This window comes from Armigeres subalbatus, chromosome 3 (genome assembly GCF_024139115.2).
Source record: "Armigeres subalbatus isolate Guangzhou_Male chromosome 3, GZ_Asu_2, whole genome shotgun sequence".
Taxonomy (NCBI): domain Eukaryota; kingdom Metazoa; phylum Arthropoda; class Insecta; order Diptera; family Culicidae; genus Armigeres; species Armigeres subalbatus.
Genome location: NC_085141.1, coordinates 374,330,375 through 374,348,675, shown reverse-complemented (window position 1 = coordinate 374,348,675; position 18,301 = coordinate 374,330,375). Strand labels below are relative to the sequence as shown.

At 41.5% G+C, this 18,301-nt stretch overlaps 2 protein-coding genes across 2 annotated transcripts in view; one reads left to right on the top strand and one right to left on the bottom strand.

The window, feature by feature from the left end:
* Positions 1 to 3,850: 3,850 nt before the first annotated feature.
* Positions 3,851 to 18,301, bottom strand: part of LOC134226521 (uncharacterized) — a 57,238-nt gene continuing 42,787 nt past the window's right edge. The window contains exon 5 of the mRNA XM_062707353.1: positions 3,851 to 10,596. The gene's annotated coding sequence lies outside the window, so the exon portion shown is untranslated. The remainder of the gene's footprint in view (positions 10,597 to 18,301) is intronic.
* Positions 9,588 to 14,188, top strand: LOC134222891 (muscle LIM protein Mlp84B-like). Its single transcript, XM_062702035.1, has 6 exons — positions 9,588 to 9,674; positions 11,489 to 11,585; positions 11,660 to 11,747; positions 12,080 to 12,376; positions 12,436 to 12,756; positions 12,857 to 14,188. The coding sequence occupies exons 1-6, from the start codon at positions 9,588 to 9,590 to the stop codon at positions 13,131 to 13,133; spliced, it is 1,167 nt and encodes a 388-aa protein (XP_062558019.1). The 3' UTR covers positions 13,134 to 14,188.

Genomic DNA, 18,301 nt, shown 5'->3' with positions numbered 1-18,301 from the left:
GTTCACACTATAGATAGTGGAATATATAGATGAGCGAAGATAAATCCTCTGTCTCCAAACGAGCTGTCAAACGTGTCTCCAAACGAGCATGACGTCACGATTTCAATGGAAACGTTAAGGGCTGTGACGTCATATGCGCGTGTGCACGGGCAAAAAAATCGACTCAGCCATGCTTTCGCTCATCTATAGATTCTACTATCTATAGTTCACACGTGGTGCCGCACTACAAGTGTTTATATGCTTCTTTTATTATCGCGACGCAAAAATCAATACTACGCGAATTCCCGCAAACTCGTCGCCACTTTGTTACGATGGACAACACGGAGTTATAGTGACTCGTAACAACTAATAACTTTATTATGCGAACTACATATAACGAAATAAAACAAAACTAACGCGCACACGTTGTGGCTTCTACTCGTGACCTCAGCTCGTGATGAATAGGATGATGACATGATGACGTTCGACACGAAGTTGTCACAGCTGCTGTTTGACAGCAGTAGAGGCTCAATAGATTTCGCGCTAGGGACGCGCAACAATTAGTACTGATGAACACTTTTGGAACTCATGAAATTCCTGAATTTTCAAAATGCTTTGCAGAAGGGAAAAACTTTCTAGAATTATTATCTAATATTATATTTTCAAAAAAATCCTAGAATTTCGGAAGCAATCTACTAGACAAATTCATTGAGAACTTCTGAAAAAAAAAACTATCGAGAGAGCACTTGTAAATTTCTTGCGAATTAGAAAGATTGTTTTCGTGAAAGATTGTTTATATTCAGTAGATAGTTTCATAAGATCGTCGAAGACATTGAATAAGAAACTTTTGAATAAACTCAAAAAAAAAAGCGTGAAGGTTGTGTAAAAATCATTGATGTAAAAAAAAGTAAATTAAATTAAATTCAGCCAACACCAGAACAATGACATAATAAATATTTTTTAGACTCTCTAACCCTAGAAACATCTCAAATATGCTTTAACAGGCTTTTTGAGATATTTCTAATTTATTTTAAAATCTAATATAAACTTCAATTCAGTAGTGCATATTTTGTACTTATATGCAAACCCAACATTTTTTGGATCATCAGTATTGTGAACAAAGTGTTCAAAAAAGCAATAAATTTTCAATTCTGGGTTTTGTGATTTTTTTACTGACCTCAATGAAATTCCATAACTTTCCCTGACATCACCAATACAAATTAAAATTTTCTCGAAATATATGCAGAGTCGGGAAGCAGATCCATATGCTATGATAAAAGACTTCGTTCACGCTCATTTGTCATTAGAGTGTACGGTTGTTTTTCGTACAGCTGTGTGAAATGAGTTAAAATACATCTTCAGCACAGTTAAGGGAAGAGGCCCCAAAACGACGTGTGGTACTTTGCTCCTTAGGAGCTGCAAGCTAAAAGGCGTTTTGCCACATGAGTTTTCCGGCAGCAAAATATCACCACTTTTTTTTTAATATGAATATTATTAATATGATGTAGGTATTAAACAATTCCAGTGTTGGAAAATATCATTTCAGTGTCATAGGATTAGATTGCTAATAACTTTAATTTGTTTTACAATTTTACATGGGACTAGCTTTTTAGTAACTTTATTTCAAAGATTTTATGATGTTGATGAAGCTAAAAAGCTTGAAGGATTCTATACCATTGTCAAACAAAGTTTGGTTCTAAACATAAAGCTTAGGACACAAGAACGTAATTACAAAATTTTCACAAAGAGTAATATCCCGTCTGACCAACTTATAAGATCATTGATTTTTTTTAGTTTCATGAAAATTACAAATTGGAAATAGCTTTTGAAAGTACATTTCTATACATTTGTTGATGCATTTACAATGAAGCTTATATAAAAGCAAAAATTCTAGAGGAACATTTGTCGGAATTTTCTGTCGAAATTCTATGGAGAAGTTTCGAAGATATTCCTGAGGCAATCTTCCAAGAAGCTCCTGAGTGAGTTCCCGGAGCAATTCCGTGAGGAGTCCAGGACGGCGTTTCTGGGTACGCAGAGTTTTTGATAGGGTGGCAATAGAGGTGGCATTCCAAAGGAATTTCAGGAGGAATTTCGAAAGAATGTTTTGAAACATTCCTAGTGAGAATCCTGAATAGTTTCATTAAGGAGGTTTTTTCCGAATGTATTGCTGGAGGAATTCTTAAAACAAATTCCTAAGGAATTCTTGAAGGATAGCCGGATAAATTCCTGGAATTATTTTGGAAGAAGTTTCATAAACACTAAAGAATTTTCAACGAAATAAAAATTTATAACCACTTTTAAAAGCTAAAAAAATTTATAACCACTTTTAAAAGCTAGAGTGAGAGGCATTTTTATCTTTTTGTCATAGTCTCGAAAACCAATAAAAAAGCCCAATTTTATTTTGTCAAACTCATCCGTACCAAATCGTAAGGTCAAGTGAAATGTTCTGTTACAGTGGAGTTCTAGCAAATGAACATTGTTTTCGTTGATTTTGGCCTCTACGACGATGGACGGAAATATCTGCCGTGTCCTTATAAAGTAGCGATTCTCAACCTGGGGTACATGTACCCCTGGGGGTACTTTTGCCGGGCACAGGGGGTACCTCGGACAAAAATGCCTAATGGCGGATGTATCACAATTTTAATCAAAATTAATCGATAAAGTTTTGATATATGTTTTTTTTTCAATATTTTCTACACTTCTTGAAAGCCTCCTTCTAAGGATCTCGGAGGACTCATTTCAAGAGGATCGGAAGTCTCCTTTCAAAAGGTTCGGAAACCTACTTTCAATACGTTCAGAGGCATTCTAGAGGTAACTAGAGGCTCAGAAGCCTCCTTTCAGCAGGTTCGGAAGCCTTCGGAAACGTTCTTTCAAGCCTCCTTTCAAGAAGCCCGGAAGCCTCCTTTCAAGAGGCCCAGAAGCCTCCTTTCAAAAGGCCCGGAAGCCTCATTTCAAAAGGCCCGGAAGTCTCCTTTCAAAAGGCTGGAAGCCTCCTTTCAAGAGGCCCGGAAACCTCCTTTCAAGAGGCCCGGAAACATCCTTTCAAGAGACCCGGAAGTCTCCTCTCAAGAGCCCCGGAAGCCTCCTCTCAAAAGGCCAAGAAGCCCCCTTTCAAGAGGCCCGGACGCCTCCTTTCAAGACGCCCGGACGCCTCCTTTCAAGAGGCCCGGAAGCCTCCTTTCAAGAGGCCCGGAAGCCCCCTTTCAAGAGGCCCGAAAGCCTCCTTCCAAGAGGCCAGGAAGCCTCATATCAAGAGGCCCGGAAGTCTTTTTTCTAGAGGCCCAGATGCCTCCTTTCAAGAGAACCGGAAGCCTTCTTTCAAGAGACCCGGAAGCCTAATCTCAAGAGGCCCGGAGGCCTTTCTTGCGAGGGGTACCTCTCTGGAAAAAGGTTGAGAACCGCTGCTATAAAGGAAGAATTTAAATATAAAATTTCCATGAATAAATCAATATAAGCAATAAGCAATTATAATATTTTCCACAAAAAAATATATTTTTCCACAAAAATAGGAACTTTCCATAAAAAAATCATTAAACACTTTTTAAAATAGGAAACTTTCCTTGGAAAAATATGAAAAAGGAATCAATCTGAGATTTTTTCCATAGATGACCCCTTCTTCAGAAACGTTTATCGTTCATGGAAATTTTAATCATTTTATGGCTGTGGAAATATTTTTATATTTTTATTGCTTTTTATAGATTTTTTCTTGAAAGTTTTATCGTGGAATAAAACATCTTTTTTGTGGATAATTTTGTAATTATTCATTGCTCATATTGATTGATTTTGTGAGAATTTTGTATTTTTTTCAAATGAACATTTTGATTTCTTTATGGGAAATTATTTTTTTTTATAATTGAAGGGGTTAAGCCTGTAGTACACTGTTTGTTATGATGACAAATATTTGTCAAGTCAGCCTGATATCCATGTCGATTTCTAATCAGTCTGATAAATGTCCGGATAAACTTGACAAATATTTGTCATTGTGACAAACAGTGTACTACGGGCCTTAGAAGCAGAGTGTAAATGACATATTGATCAAAATTGAGTTGACTACAATAAAAAATGCTTGGGTTCTAAAGCTTTGCGGCAATATATTGATGTAGTTTGTACGTTGTTCATAAAAAATGTGAGAATTCACAGAAAATTAGTAAATTTTTGATCTTCCATACTATTTGTATGAAACGAAAAAAAAATGATAAACTTTGCACTCATTTTTCTCAAAACTAAATTTTTGTCACTTACACCCCTTTGCGTTTGACCCCCTCAATTGCAGTTTTTGCTTTAAAAAGTGCTTAATATATTTCTGTTTCATGGAAAATTATTTATTGTTTATGGAAATTTTTGTATTTTTTTTTGCTTGGACCATGATTTCTTTGTTGCAAATTTTCTGGTTTTTGTATGGAAAATTTCTAATTCTTTATGGAAATTTTATCTAGTTGCCACTCTCGAATCGTACGGTCATAATACTCATGCTCGGTTTGCAGAGCCACTCTGATAGAATTCGTAAAGTATTTCAGACCTTCATCACGTCATTCAGCGAGTTCTTGACTCCTTTCTTAACAGGTGATTCGGAGATCTTATTTACAAAAGACTGAAAGAGTAATTATTCCACTGCAGAAATTTCTCGAGCAGTATACTACCGTTCCAAACATAGTTGTTCCATGTCATATTACAATAAAATTATTTTACAAACATACAAAAATAAACACTTAACAACACATTCAACGAATTAAAATAACTGTCGACCTCTCTGTGCCCCGAGAGAAACGTTCAATGTGCTACCCATTGCGAGATATGACGAGGTTTCCTTATACATACGATTTTGGTCCATCAGTCAAAAATCCCGCAAATGTGTTTTCATTGCGTTTTGCATTTTGTCTACAACAGCCAATTAGTTGTATTCATAGCTCAATTTCGTGTAGGGCACCCTTTCCTATTTGGGCACCCTTTAGTTAATCTGTGCCATGTGCGACCAGCAATATAAAGTCTGTGTCTGGGAATTTTGCCTATTTGTAGTTTTTATTGCCTATCTACAGGCCCAAACACAGAACATTGAGAAGTGGTACGCACACAATTCCATTCAAACATTTGTCGCTTACAGGTAAGATAAAATAAACCGTAACAGTCATTCAGAGGTGATATCTTTCTCGCTGCCATAGCGGTCACCACATGTATCCATCAATGGATTTAAACCCTAGAATGGATTGCTGGCAAATGATGAACAATGTCTGATAGAGAAATAACTTATTTGGACAAATGCGCAATGGGACAACTACAACAAGGCAGTATTTAAGCTGACAAATATGAAAAATTTCGAAGAATCTGCGATATAAATTAAATGGACTAGTACGAGTAGTGAAAATGTGGGACGTCCTTTATCGTAGAATAACATTGCCTCGTATTATTTAAAAAATATTCGATTTCCTTCAACGAATTCAACGTCTGTCTGCCCATTTGTGTGTTTGTTTCGTTAAGACGATCCCCACCGATGTGTATCCAAATGAGTGTCTAGTATAGGAACGAAATGCGTTCATATTTTATTTATGCACTTGTTCTCGCACCGGTTGTTTCTATCAAGGTTGTTGAAGTGCAATCATGCTTCGCACCGGTGGTGAATATCCGGTTGCTATTGAGGCAAACACGGAAATAAATAAAATCAGGAAAAAAATATTATTTATTTTCAAATCTTTCAGAACGCGCTCCATCTTTTTCAATATAAATATGTGCGTAATGCATTTTGTGATTATCAAATTAGCTAGACACACATATGGCGCTAGCTTATATGCAATAATTTAGTGAGGTGGAGATCTATATCTCGAGATCTATAAGACTTGGAAAGATTTTGTCTTCTACAAAGTTGTTCGGGTAGCCATAACATTTATGATGGAGACTAGTTTAGTTTGGAATTCATACGCATAGCGGCGCTGGTGTATAAGAAATAACCTGTTAGGTTAAATATTTCTCAATCCGTTAGAGTTAGAAAGTGGCCATCTTCTACAAAGTTATCCGAATTATCTGTTAGCACAGACAAACAGACATAACACTCGTCAAATTTCCATCGTTTACTGATTTTCTGGTCAATTCAAATAATCATTAGTTGGCCAATCGGTCACTAGTGGGGCGCGCATCGGATTTGCTCGAGTTTGACATATGCTCATTACCGCCATCTGGTTTGTGATTTGCCCAACTAACTGAAATCAACAGATGTCGTTAGTGTTTATATGACGATTAATTTTGTGATTGAATGTTCAATGTGTTATGTCTGTTTGTCTGTGCTGTTAGGTTGGTTATTATGTAAGATTTAAAAGGGTAGTTAAAACCAGAAGTTTAGTTTGAAACCGCAATACTCGTTGGCGCTCGAGTTGAGTCGAATCGAGTCAAGTGCGAGACACTGAAGATGGCCTTACTGCAGAAGTCGAAATAAGTATCTGTCAAAAGTACAACCAAGTGGTGGAATTAAATGGAATTGTACGAACTCGTCTTATGGCAAGTTACTTTGTAGAATACGGCAATATTCTGAAAATTCCAGATTTTGAGATATTTACCCTATCAGTTTATTTCTTATACACTAGCGCCACTAAGCGATTGTGTTTAAAACTAAAATTGCTTGCATCATGATGGTTTTCACCACCCGAACAACTTTGTGGAATACGGCAATATTCTAAAAATTTCAATATTCTAAAAATATCTAACCTAGCAGGTTATTTCTTCCATCCACTTCCATTACACTAGCGCCACCAAGCGGTTATATCTTAATCTAAACCTGCGTTGGTCATAATGGTTTTGACCACCCGAACAACTTTGTTGAAGGCGGCAATATTCTAAAAATTACATATTTTGAGATACCTGACCTATCAGGTTATTTCCAATACACTAGCGCCGCCAAGCGGTTGTATTATTAACTAAACTTCCTTTCGTCATGATGGCTTTAATCATCCGAAAAACTTTGTAGAAGACGGCAATATTCTTAAGATTTCAACTATCGAAATATCTAACCTTTTAGGTTATTTCCAATTTACTAGCGCCGCCAAGCGGTTGTATTTCAAATTAAACTTGCTTTCGTCATAATGGTTTTGACCTCCCGAACAACTTTGTAGAAGACGCCAATATTCTAAAAATTCCAGATTTCGTGATATCTGCGCTATCAGGTTATTCATATGCACTAGCGCCGCCAATCAGTTGAAATCCAAACTAAACAGACCTCAATCACAAAGATTTTGATGATGAATAACCGAACAATTTTTCAGAAGGCGGCACATTTTTTATTTATGCGTTACTCTTTATTTCCGTGTGATGGTTTGGCAACGGTTGGAGCGGGTCGCCAAATTTGCCAACTCGCTATTCACCGAAGGTTATGCGTTTACATTTCCCAAACCCGTTTACCAACGACCGGTGCGAGTTCGCGTCATGATAGAGGTTGCTATTTTGGCTTTATTTACGCACTGGTGGGGATCGTCTAAATAAACATATTTAAGACCATGAAAAAAATGACTCACTGATAAATTTGTATTTAATTATTCGCGAGGTTGAAACTAATAATTATTGCTGATCTTCGTTCCTGTGGAAAACTTCATTACTAGCTGTCAAAGTTTAAGTGAAACATGGCCGCCATTCGAAGAAACGAAGAAATTTGTTTCGACTTTGCAAATGGCGAAAACTCTGCATAGATTAATCATGTTCGGCTAATTACGAGGAAGTCAGCGAAATAAATCAAATTGAAACATCAAAATATCTTAAAAGTGTTATAGCCTGATAGTAGGCAATAAATAGGATAAATTCAATAACCCTAAATGAATTCCAAACACAGACATCATAATGTTGATGCCAAATGGCGTAAAGAAGTTAAGAAAATGTTAGACCCCAATCCCCCATAAGCCGTAATTAGTCCACGGCCCCATACTTAGTGACCGTGAACACACCAACACGAATGCATCCCAGGTGGTGTGAAGTGTTTTTAATAAGCAACAACATTTAATAAACAAATCAAAGATTCAAATGTGATGATCCATGATTATTCACAAAATAACAAGCAATGAAAAGCAAATAGATAAAGGAACCCATAACCACATTTGCCCATATTACTTACCAGTTATTTCCACTGGCTGGTGGTAGTTCTTCAGAGATCCTGAATTTACGAAGTACTCCGTCTCCGCTTATCAACATTGATAGTTAGCTGTAGATGACAAATACTCAGACGTAAATCATTCCGGATGTGTATCCAGTATTTTGCGCTCGATAATGGCGGCCTGGTGAGTGCCTTTTTGACATTCAGGAGGTAGAAAATATTTACATATTTCAATCAATGCAGGCCTTGACTCATTGAAAAACATTGGCACTCACCCGGTATCAACAAACAAACGAATTGTCAAATATTTCCTTCACGTTACACATGGGTTTGAACTTTCATCATCCTTTTTTTTAAATAATTTTATTGTTTTTTTCTAGGAATAGTAGAAGAAACAGAATAATGTATAATTTTTATAATCAGTGCTTTTAAGGGAAACGAAATCTGCACCCAGACACATGGGTGAGACGATAGCCAGGAATGGATTCATTACGCTCGACTTACTGAAATCAAGCAATACTTTAAGAGGACTTTTGAACATTATGGTCACTGATTTGCATGTACTTAGATGACTTAGACCACCCCCCTGGCGTCCTATACTATCACAAGGGGTTTGACAATAGCCACCATGTCCACGGACGGTAGCTCATTACCGTCCGTTGTTGTTGTACGAAAATAAACATCATGTTTTTTGTTTACTATTTGTTTTGGGTAAATCTGAAAATTGTTTTCAAAATAATTTGCAAGATTTACATCTTTGACCATGGGAATTATGTTATTTGATGATAAAATATAATAAACTTACGAATTGGAGGGAATCTAGAGGTGAAATCAAACGCTACACGAAATCATATTTTGTAACTTGTTCTCCCGCTCCGAATCAAACAAAAGATATTATTATTGTTTATACTGTGGTGAGCATCACAGTTGAAATGGTCCGGGGATGCAAATCGAACAACATTCATTAGTGAAATTTAAATGAAATAAATGGTGTGCTGAAAGATGTTTTAGGATCATGATTACATGCCCATAATAGCTGGTATTATTTTTGAGCAAATTGAAAAAGTGTAGCCAACAATATTTTGGATAAAATCCAGTTGCTTGTAAAGGCACGATTCGGGAGAAGTACTTTTCAAAATGTATGCTGGACATATTCATGAAGATGTTCGCTACGCTGAGAAGCATCTGTTGCCACGGGGCTGACTTAGACAGACACCTCTAGCATTTCCCTGTATTTCCCATGCTTATCCACTTCCATCTTGATCAACTTGGCACCACTGGATTGTTACAGGCGGGTAACAAATAATTTATGATTACGGCGGGTAACAAACAAATCATTATTACGGCAAAATAGAGTATTGTTAAGAAGTTTCAACTAATTGTTGGTTAAACTGGCAAGTTTGAAAAAGGTGAAGTAAAGAATACGTTGGGAAGGTCCTTGACTATTCCAAACAGATATCATATTGTGAAGTTGATTTACGAACTCCAACGATTGTTTTATATTGATGCGCATGGTTCAGTCGATATATGCGCGAGGCGCACCATGTTCGATTACATTACATATTTGGTTGCCGAGTGGGTGACGAGAACTATTGATCCAGTTCAAGGATGCAAGAAGTGGAAAGCAATTGTTGGTTTGGGCGGGAAGTTGTTTGTGAAAGCTTGGTGTGGCAGTTGATGTGAACTTGCGAATCGAGAAGCATCAAAACAGTAGAATGGGCATTTTTAACCTAGAAAAGCACATTTCGGTGACGATTGAATTGAGTTTTATTTTTCCAAATGTCCAACCGGAAAGTTTCAGAAGTTCCGAATCGGAACTATTGTGGTCAAACTAGCCTCAAGTTTATTCACGCAGCTGAAGTGCAGGTGAACGGTCATAATGGTCCGCGTATTCGAGGTTGCCATTCCGTAGTCATTCACGTGCCTCTGAATGGTGTATCTAGCTACGTTGGTCCATCAAACGGAGCCCCCCGAGGTCCACGATCTGAACCGCCTCCAGGGTCGTAATCATATGCACTCCGGAATTATTAAACCTGCTGCCGCGAGCCCCGGCTGAACGTGTTTATCAAACCCTTCCTAACATTGATACGGCCATCATTGGGATCGCAAATAGATGCCATTACAGGGAACCTTTGTTCTTCCCATTTGCGGTCTACAGGCCCCGATGCTTACAAAGCCCCGCGGCTAGTAACATAAACCGGCGCCAGTGAATTACCGATCGAGCCCTCCGTTCTAGAAGTTGCAGTTATGCTAGAAAATAAAATAAATTATTAACAAAAATCCATAGGAGAATTACCAATTACTTGAATAATACAATGGAACATATTTGACATATTATATTTGTTGATAACAGATGAGTGCCAATGTTTTGCAATGAATCAAGGCCTACATTGATTAAAATATGTAAATATTTTCTACCTCTTGAATGTCAAAAAGGCACTCATTCGGCCGCCATTACCGAGCGCAAAATACTGGATTAAAATTTCGTATATTCCTAATCGGTTCATCTCCAGAAAATTTCATGGTGCGTTACTTCAACTTAAAACTGGTACCTAAAATTGAAAAAATGAAGTGAATTAGAATCAATACATAACAACAATATCCTACAATCTTTTCTATTAATAATAATTAACATAAAGCTTTATAAGAAATGGACTTCAAGAGCATTATAAAACTTAAAATGTTACTTGGGATATTACATACAAAATTGATACTTTATCCCTTTCTTTTGGGAATGCATTACTTATATATTTTTCCCAATGAGTATCTTACGCTGATATTCACAAATCAAAGATTTATTTATAGTACATGTTTTCAAATAGAACACTCGGAACTCTGCCAAATCCGTCGTTATTAAACAAATATTATAAGAGATCTAAAAAACACCGTATGTGACACACTAACTACAACAACGTTCAACACTCCTTCAAAACTAGTCAACGCTTCTTCAACAAATGTTAAGCCATGAAATGACCTATGCCAAGCCTTATACACTGAAGGGGAACTTTGACCTGAAAACAAAGAACACCAATGCAACAATTAAATTAAGAACAATTTCAAATGTTCGACCAGTACTTTCTTCCAGTGTACAATACTTATGCTTATGCTTTCTGCCGCTACTAACCGCAAACCTAAACTAACCCGCAGGGCTACCATCGACGCTGCTTCAAGTGCTTGGTTTGCAATCGCACCCTTGACTCCACGATGCACTGCGATGGTCCGGACAAAGAAATCTATTGCCGAGGTACCTACTTAAATCGCCAAACCAAAGAAACATTCCCATGTACTCCTGTAGTATCAGACGATGTAGTTGTTGTATTACGCTTACGGAAGCCATTTGTACTAAACCAGACGTATTAGTCGTTAACTGGCGTGCCGTTCGAGTCCACGTGTTCTCACCACCATCTTTGTATCTGTGTTGTCCGTTGATAATGTCTTCCGCAGGCCTACCATAAGGGATGCTTCAAGTGCGGCGACTGTAAGAAGAACCTGGACTCGGTGAACTGCTGCGAGGGTCCTGATCGAGAAATCTACTGCCGAGGTGGGTTTGCTATTTGTTAACTGTACGTGTCCACTCCGTGTATGTTAAACGTATTCCTCGTGTTGTCTTCACAGTGTGCTACGGCAAGAAGTTTGGCCCCAAGGGCTACGGCTACGGCCAAGGTGGCGGAGCTCTACAGAGCGACAGTAACGATTCATCCAGGTAAGAATGGATTTTCTGTTTGTGGGAATGTTGTCGAAGTCTGGTACCAGTCACTAACTGCTCCGAAGTCTAAATGTTCCGTGTTTGAATATGAGATAAAACATTTAAGATTGTCCTTTTGCGCAGGATGCTACGCCAGTAGATTCGGTTCACGCGGGTATGGACACTCGGGTATTTCCTTCCTCGGGCTGATGTGTGATGCAAGGGACCTTGAGTTCCAGAGGTACAGATTCCATTACTTCGTATTTGTGTCGGCTAGTGACTACCAGCATCCATTTACAATGTAGAAGGTCAGCCCCAAATAAGTGAATAATTTGTTTTTTTCTCCATAGTGAGTTTACACCGAAACCATCGGCCATCGATACAAGTGCCATCAAGGCAACCCCCGGACAAGGCTGTCCACGTTGCGGTGGTGTAGTATTCGCTGCCGAAATGGTCTTGTCTAAGGGACGCGAATGGCATCGCAAGTGCTACAAATGCCGTGATTGTACCAAAACACTGGATTCGATCATCGCCTGTGACGGCCCAGATCATGATGTATACTGCAAGACCTGCTATGGCAAGAAGTGGGGACCACATGGCTATGGATTCGCCTGCGGATCCGGATTTTTACAGACCGATTGCATGACGTAAGTTAGATATTGTTTTCAAGACTTTGTTGTTGACTTACAGTGTGTTATCATTACAGAGAGGAGCAGTTGGCCTCCCAAAAGCCATCGGTTCCTATCGATACGACCAGCATCAAGGCTCCGGCCGGTCAAGGTTGTCCACGTTGCGGTGGAATGGTGTTCGCTGCTGAACAACAGCTAGCTAAGGGCACCATGTGGCACAAGAAGTGCTTCAACTGCAACGAGTGCCATCGTCCACTGGACTCGATGCTGGCCTGTGATGGACCAGACAAGGAAATCCACTGCCGTGCATGCTACGGAAAACTGTTCGGACCTAAGGGATTCGGATTTGGACACACTCCCACTCTGGTGTCCACCGAAGTGCAGGAGACTCCGTTCCAGTAAGTTAATCCGACGACACTATCACCACACGATCATTACTAAGCCTTTTTCTTTTCCCTACATTACTAAGCCCTTTTTATCTTCCCTACTTCCCTACAGTACCGAGTTTAACCCAATGAATGGTCCAAAGGCCAAGGACGGCAAGGGCTGCCGCCGGTGTGGATGCACCGTGTATGAAGCTGAAAAAATGCTTAGCAAGAACCTGGTATGGCACAAGCGGTGTTTCAGTTGTTTCGACTGCCACAAATCGTTGGACTCGACCAATCTGAACGACGGTCCCAACGGAGAAATCTACTGCAAAGGATGCTACGGTCGAAATTACGGTCCACGAGGCGTCGGATTTGGAATTGGAGCTGGTGCGCTAACGATGGTTTAAATCCCACATCCTACCAGATATAGATTCGTTTATTCTTTTTTCTATTATAATAATTTTTATTTATTAAACTAAATGTGTATTCTCGAGCTTCTATATTTTGGAAGCTTACAGACTTGATCGCTGATATTCCCTTTAAAATCCCTTTTTAAAATGTATAGCTCTGACCAACCAACCAATGCGTAAGATTTAGGAAACAACTTTGCTGCTCGACAAAAAAAAGGTCTTCAAACTAACCATCCCTTCAAACTTCAAAAACTGTCATCCATTCACTACAAAACGTAAAAAAAAACAACAAAATGAGCAGTGCAAAGTGTCCAGATTTAGTGAATACAATTGCGAACGACCAGGACACGAACCTGCGATCACCGTGAAAACACAAATCAAAAACAGTAACCGAAACCGCCAAACGAATTTAACCTGTCCCTTTTACCTTCTATCAAGCACCCTTTTCTACCACACGAAACCATTATTAATAATTTGCTCAGCAGTAGATAGGAAGTCCAAAATCTTATTAGGAAACCCCGCAGTTAGGCGAGTTATAGTAACAGCGCGCTTTTTGAGAGATGAATGAAAACAGGCTAACCACCCCGCCCCCTTTCGGTGGTTCTAGTTAACAAACATTACACAATAACAAATCAAACAAGTTCTACAATAGCTAGATAGGTTGAATGAATTGCAATGAAAGAATAACGATCGAATATATTGTTAGTTTAAGCTCTGAACCAAAGGAAAACAAAAGAATGTGCTTGTCATACCGTAGGAACTAGTGTGCAGCCCCTTTCCATTTTCTTCCCTCGAGAGAAAGAGAAAAGTAAAGATCTTGTTATATCACATAATTGATTATCATCATTACTGTAATAGTCTGTCGTTTTTTTTTATTATTTTACTATTTGCTAATTAATAATACAAAACCCAATATACAACGCGCTAGGTTAAGTATTACTTTCGTAACATGTAACGATGATTCTTGTGTACAATTGAAACACAAGCATGCAATCACACCCACAAAAAAATGATATTTATTCAATAAAGAGAAACTGCTAAAACAAAATAAATAGAGTCTTTATTGTTCTATCCTTCCTTGTCATATCGTAAGTTCGCTGATGGAACGCCGTCGAAGCAAACCTTCAACAAACATTGTTTCCGGGAAACAACAACGAAATCATCTGGACGATCATAACGACAAATGGTAGACCTTACTACCCTTGAGGAAGACCAAAACCCATCGGTCGAAACGTCGAGAAAGTAAAACACTTTCTTAAGTATACAAATCAAATTAAAACAGTATTTTAATAATTCTAAAACGATAATATAGGCAGTCTATACTTACAGACACAAACAAAAGTAGATCTGTACACATCGTTTCGTCCAGTTGCCCTGTACGAGTTGCAAGACAAGAACAGGGCGCTTATATCAGGCGTGTAGCGGCCGCAGAGAAGATAGCCAAAGGTATCCACTAATCCAGACCAAGGCCCTCTCCTCTCCTAGCGGTGTTACTGCGGCGAAAGAGGCGACCGCCCTTACGGCCAGTGAGGGTAAGAAAACGGCAAACTCGAAGCGACCCGAATGCGCTACCATTAAGGCAAAACGTCGCCCGAAAGCCAAAAGTTGCTGAGCCACAAGCTGATCCCAGCCAGCCATTGGTATCCGCCGAAGGGAATGCAAATCCTTGGCAGCTGGTCAGTAGGGTGCGGAAGTCGACCACCCCTCGACCTGCGAAGAAGGTGAGAGACAGAGGCGAGGCCTTGCTAGTGAAAGCCGACAAGGACAAGTACGCCGATGTCCTCAAATCGCTGCGAGCGGCCGATAGCCTATCGGCCCTGGGTCAGCATGTGCGCAGCGTCAGACGTACCAAGAACGGTGAAAAGATCTTGGTACTGAAGCATGGCGCGCAATCCAGCGGTGTAGCTTACAAAAAGCTTTCCCAGGAGGTTTCGGGTGACGGCGCTCAGGTCAGGTCGTTTGGTGCGGAAGTGACTCTCCAGTGTAAGCAACTGGACGAGGTCACGGAAGACGTCGTCTCTGCCGTCAAAGAGCAGTGCGGCACAGAGGTTTGGCGGTCCTCTGTGTCATGATTTTGGCCCTTAATTCACCGGATGCCGTCACGAACCGTATTCATGCGTCTTGTAAAACAGAAAGCTTCTTGTTTTGCCACGGTCACCAAGCTTCCACCCTTCACTTATTTTTTCACGCCGTTTTAGTGAAGAGGAGAAAGGTTCGTTCTTCTGTTATTTCTTGAATAATTTCACGCACATCGATACTCTTGATAAATCTGCAAGGTTGATTTTCTTCATAAGATGCGTTCGTCACGCCATCCGTTATAAGAATGACTTCTAGCCCGTTGACACCCGCATTTTATACTGTTTGGCGTTGGCAACGACGATGTGTTATTTGTTATATTTAACCACGCCAACCAAGATGCAGCGAGTTAAGCTTTGTTTTGTTGGTCACACCTCTTTTGATGCAAACACCGAAAATATCATAGAGTGGCGAATTTACATACTTTTTATTGTAAGACGAAATTATGTAACAATTTGAATAATGCTGTATTTATTGATCAAGTCTTATTCTCTACACTCTGTACGTCTAAGAGGGGGATTCTTTGGTACGCAGGTAGCCTATCTCAGACTACCGGTGGCTGATGCCGAAAAGGGCACTGAGAAAGGGAAGCTGAAGATCGGCTGGTCAGAATGCCCAGTAAGCGTGCTCCAGCCACCTTCAGTGGACAGGTGCTACTGGTGCCTTGAGTCCGGGCACAAGTCTTATGACTGCAAGGGCCCAGACCGAAGCAAGGTGTGCCATCGCTGTGGCGAGGAGGGACACAAGGCGCAGGAATGCGACAAGACACCTAGGTGCCTCATCTGCGCCAGTAAGAAGCAGGCCCGGAACCATGCTATGAGCGGAATTGCGTGTCCCTTCGGAGATGCCAATAGGAAAAATCCGTGCAAGTAACACAGCTGAACCTGAACCACTGTGCATCTGCCCAGCAACTGCTGTGGCAGTCGGTCTCGGAGTCGAGGACCGATGTCGCCCTCCTGTCTGACCCGTACAACGTCCCTGCCGACAATGGCAACTGGGTGGCGGACGGGTTTAGGTCAGCGGTAATCTGCACAACGGGAAGGTACCCGGTTCAAGAGGTTGTACACTCCTCCGCGGAGGGTGTCGCGATAGCCAAGATCAATGGTGTGTTCTATTGTAGCTGCTACGCCCCACCAAGGTGGCCAATGGAACAATTCAACCAGATGATCGACAGGCTATCGTCCGACCTAGTAGGCCGGAGTACGTTCATTATAGCGGGAGATTTTAATGCTTGGGCAGTGGAATGGGGCAGCCGCGGCCCTGGGACTGGAGGCCAACACCGACAGTCTAAGCGGGGATGCGCTGGTAGCTGTCCTACCACGCGCGTGCGACGCTACTATTCCGAGGAAAGCCCTGCCAAGAAATGGCAGACGCCCGGCATACTGGTGGAGTGCCGAAATTGCAGCCCTACGATCAGCCTGTCTCAAGGCTAGACGTAGGACGCAACGAGCCCGCACCGAGGAGGAAAGAGCGGTCCGCCGTGAAGTGTTTAGAGCTGCGAGACTGGCCCTTAATAAGGCCATTAAGAGCAGCAAGAGAGCGTGCTTCGACAACCTGAGCGAGGGTGCCAACGCGAATCCGTGGGGTAATGCCTATAGCATCGTTATGGCCAAGACCAAAGTGGGCTCTTCACCCCCCGAACGGTCACCGGACCGGTTGGCGAGGATTATCGAAGTACTCTTCCCGTCCCGAGCCACAAGTCCCTGGCCTCCTCCTGCGTTGCAAGGCGCTGGGAGTGTGGCCGAAATAGTAGCTCCGGTGACGAACGAAGAGTTACTCACAGTGGCTAATTCCCTTGCGATAAACAAAGCTCCAGGGCCTGGTGGAGTCCCAAACAGTGCACTCAAGGCAGCGATCATAGCGAACCCGAACATGTTCAGGCTAGCTATGCAGAGATGCCTAGATGAGTGTCGTTTCCCTGAGAGATGGAAAAGGCAGAAGTTGGTACTGCTGCCGAAGGCCGGGAAGCCTCTGAGCGACCCATCGGCGTACAGACCACTTTGCCTGATCGACACGACGGGTAAACTGCTCGAGAGGATCATCCTCAACAGGCTTACCCCGTACGCAGAGGATACGGATGGCCTGTCGAGCAATCAGTTTGGTTTTCGGAAAGGTAAGTCCACGGTGGACGCTATCAACTCAGTGCTAAAAACTGCAGAGGTAGCGATCCAACGGAAAAGGCGAGGAATTCGATACTGTGCGTTGGTGACACTGGACGTGAAGAACGCATTCAATAGCGCAAGCTGGGATGCCATCGCGCTCTCGTTACACCGGCTTAGCCTGCCGGTGGGACTGTACCGGATCTTGGAAAGCTACTTCCAGAACTGTGTGCTGCTATACGAGACCGATGCCGGTCAGAAAAGTGTTCCCATTACCGCAGGAGTCCCGCAAGGGTCAATCCTGGGCCCGGTACTATGGAACCTGATGTATGACGGGGTTCTGAAGCTAAAGTTCCCTCCTGGTGTGAAGATCGTAGGCTTTGCTGACGATGTAACCCTAGAGGTGTACGGGGAGTCGATCCCCGAAGTAGAACTAACCGCAAAACACGCGATCAGCACTGTGGCGGACTGGATGAGTGCGAGAGGCCTTGAGCTCGCTCAACATAAGACGGAGGTGGTTATCGTCAGTAACCGTAAGTCGGCACAACATGCAATTTTTCACGTGGGAGACGTCGCGATCACTTCAAAGCGGAGTCTGAAGATTCTTGGGGTCATCATAGACGACAAGCTTACCTTCGGTACCCATGTCGAATATGCGTGCAAGAAGGCTTCGACTGCTGTGGCGGCGTTATCGAGGATGATGTCCAACAGCTCCAAGGTGTGCGCCAGTAGACGTAGGCTACTGGCAGGCGTTGCCGCATCTATTCTTAGGTACGGCGGCCCGTCCTGGGTAAAAGCACTGGGGGTAACCAGTTACCTGCAGAAACTGAAGAGCACCTACCGCTTGATGTGTCTCATAGTGATATCGGCCTACCGCACGGTATCACACGACGCATCCTGCGTAATAGCGAGTATGATGCCAGTCGGGCTGGTCATCCGGGAAGACGAGGAGTGTTTTGAGCTACGTGGCACCAGAGGAGCCCGCGAGCG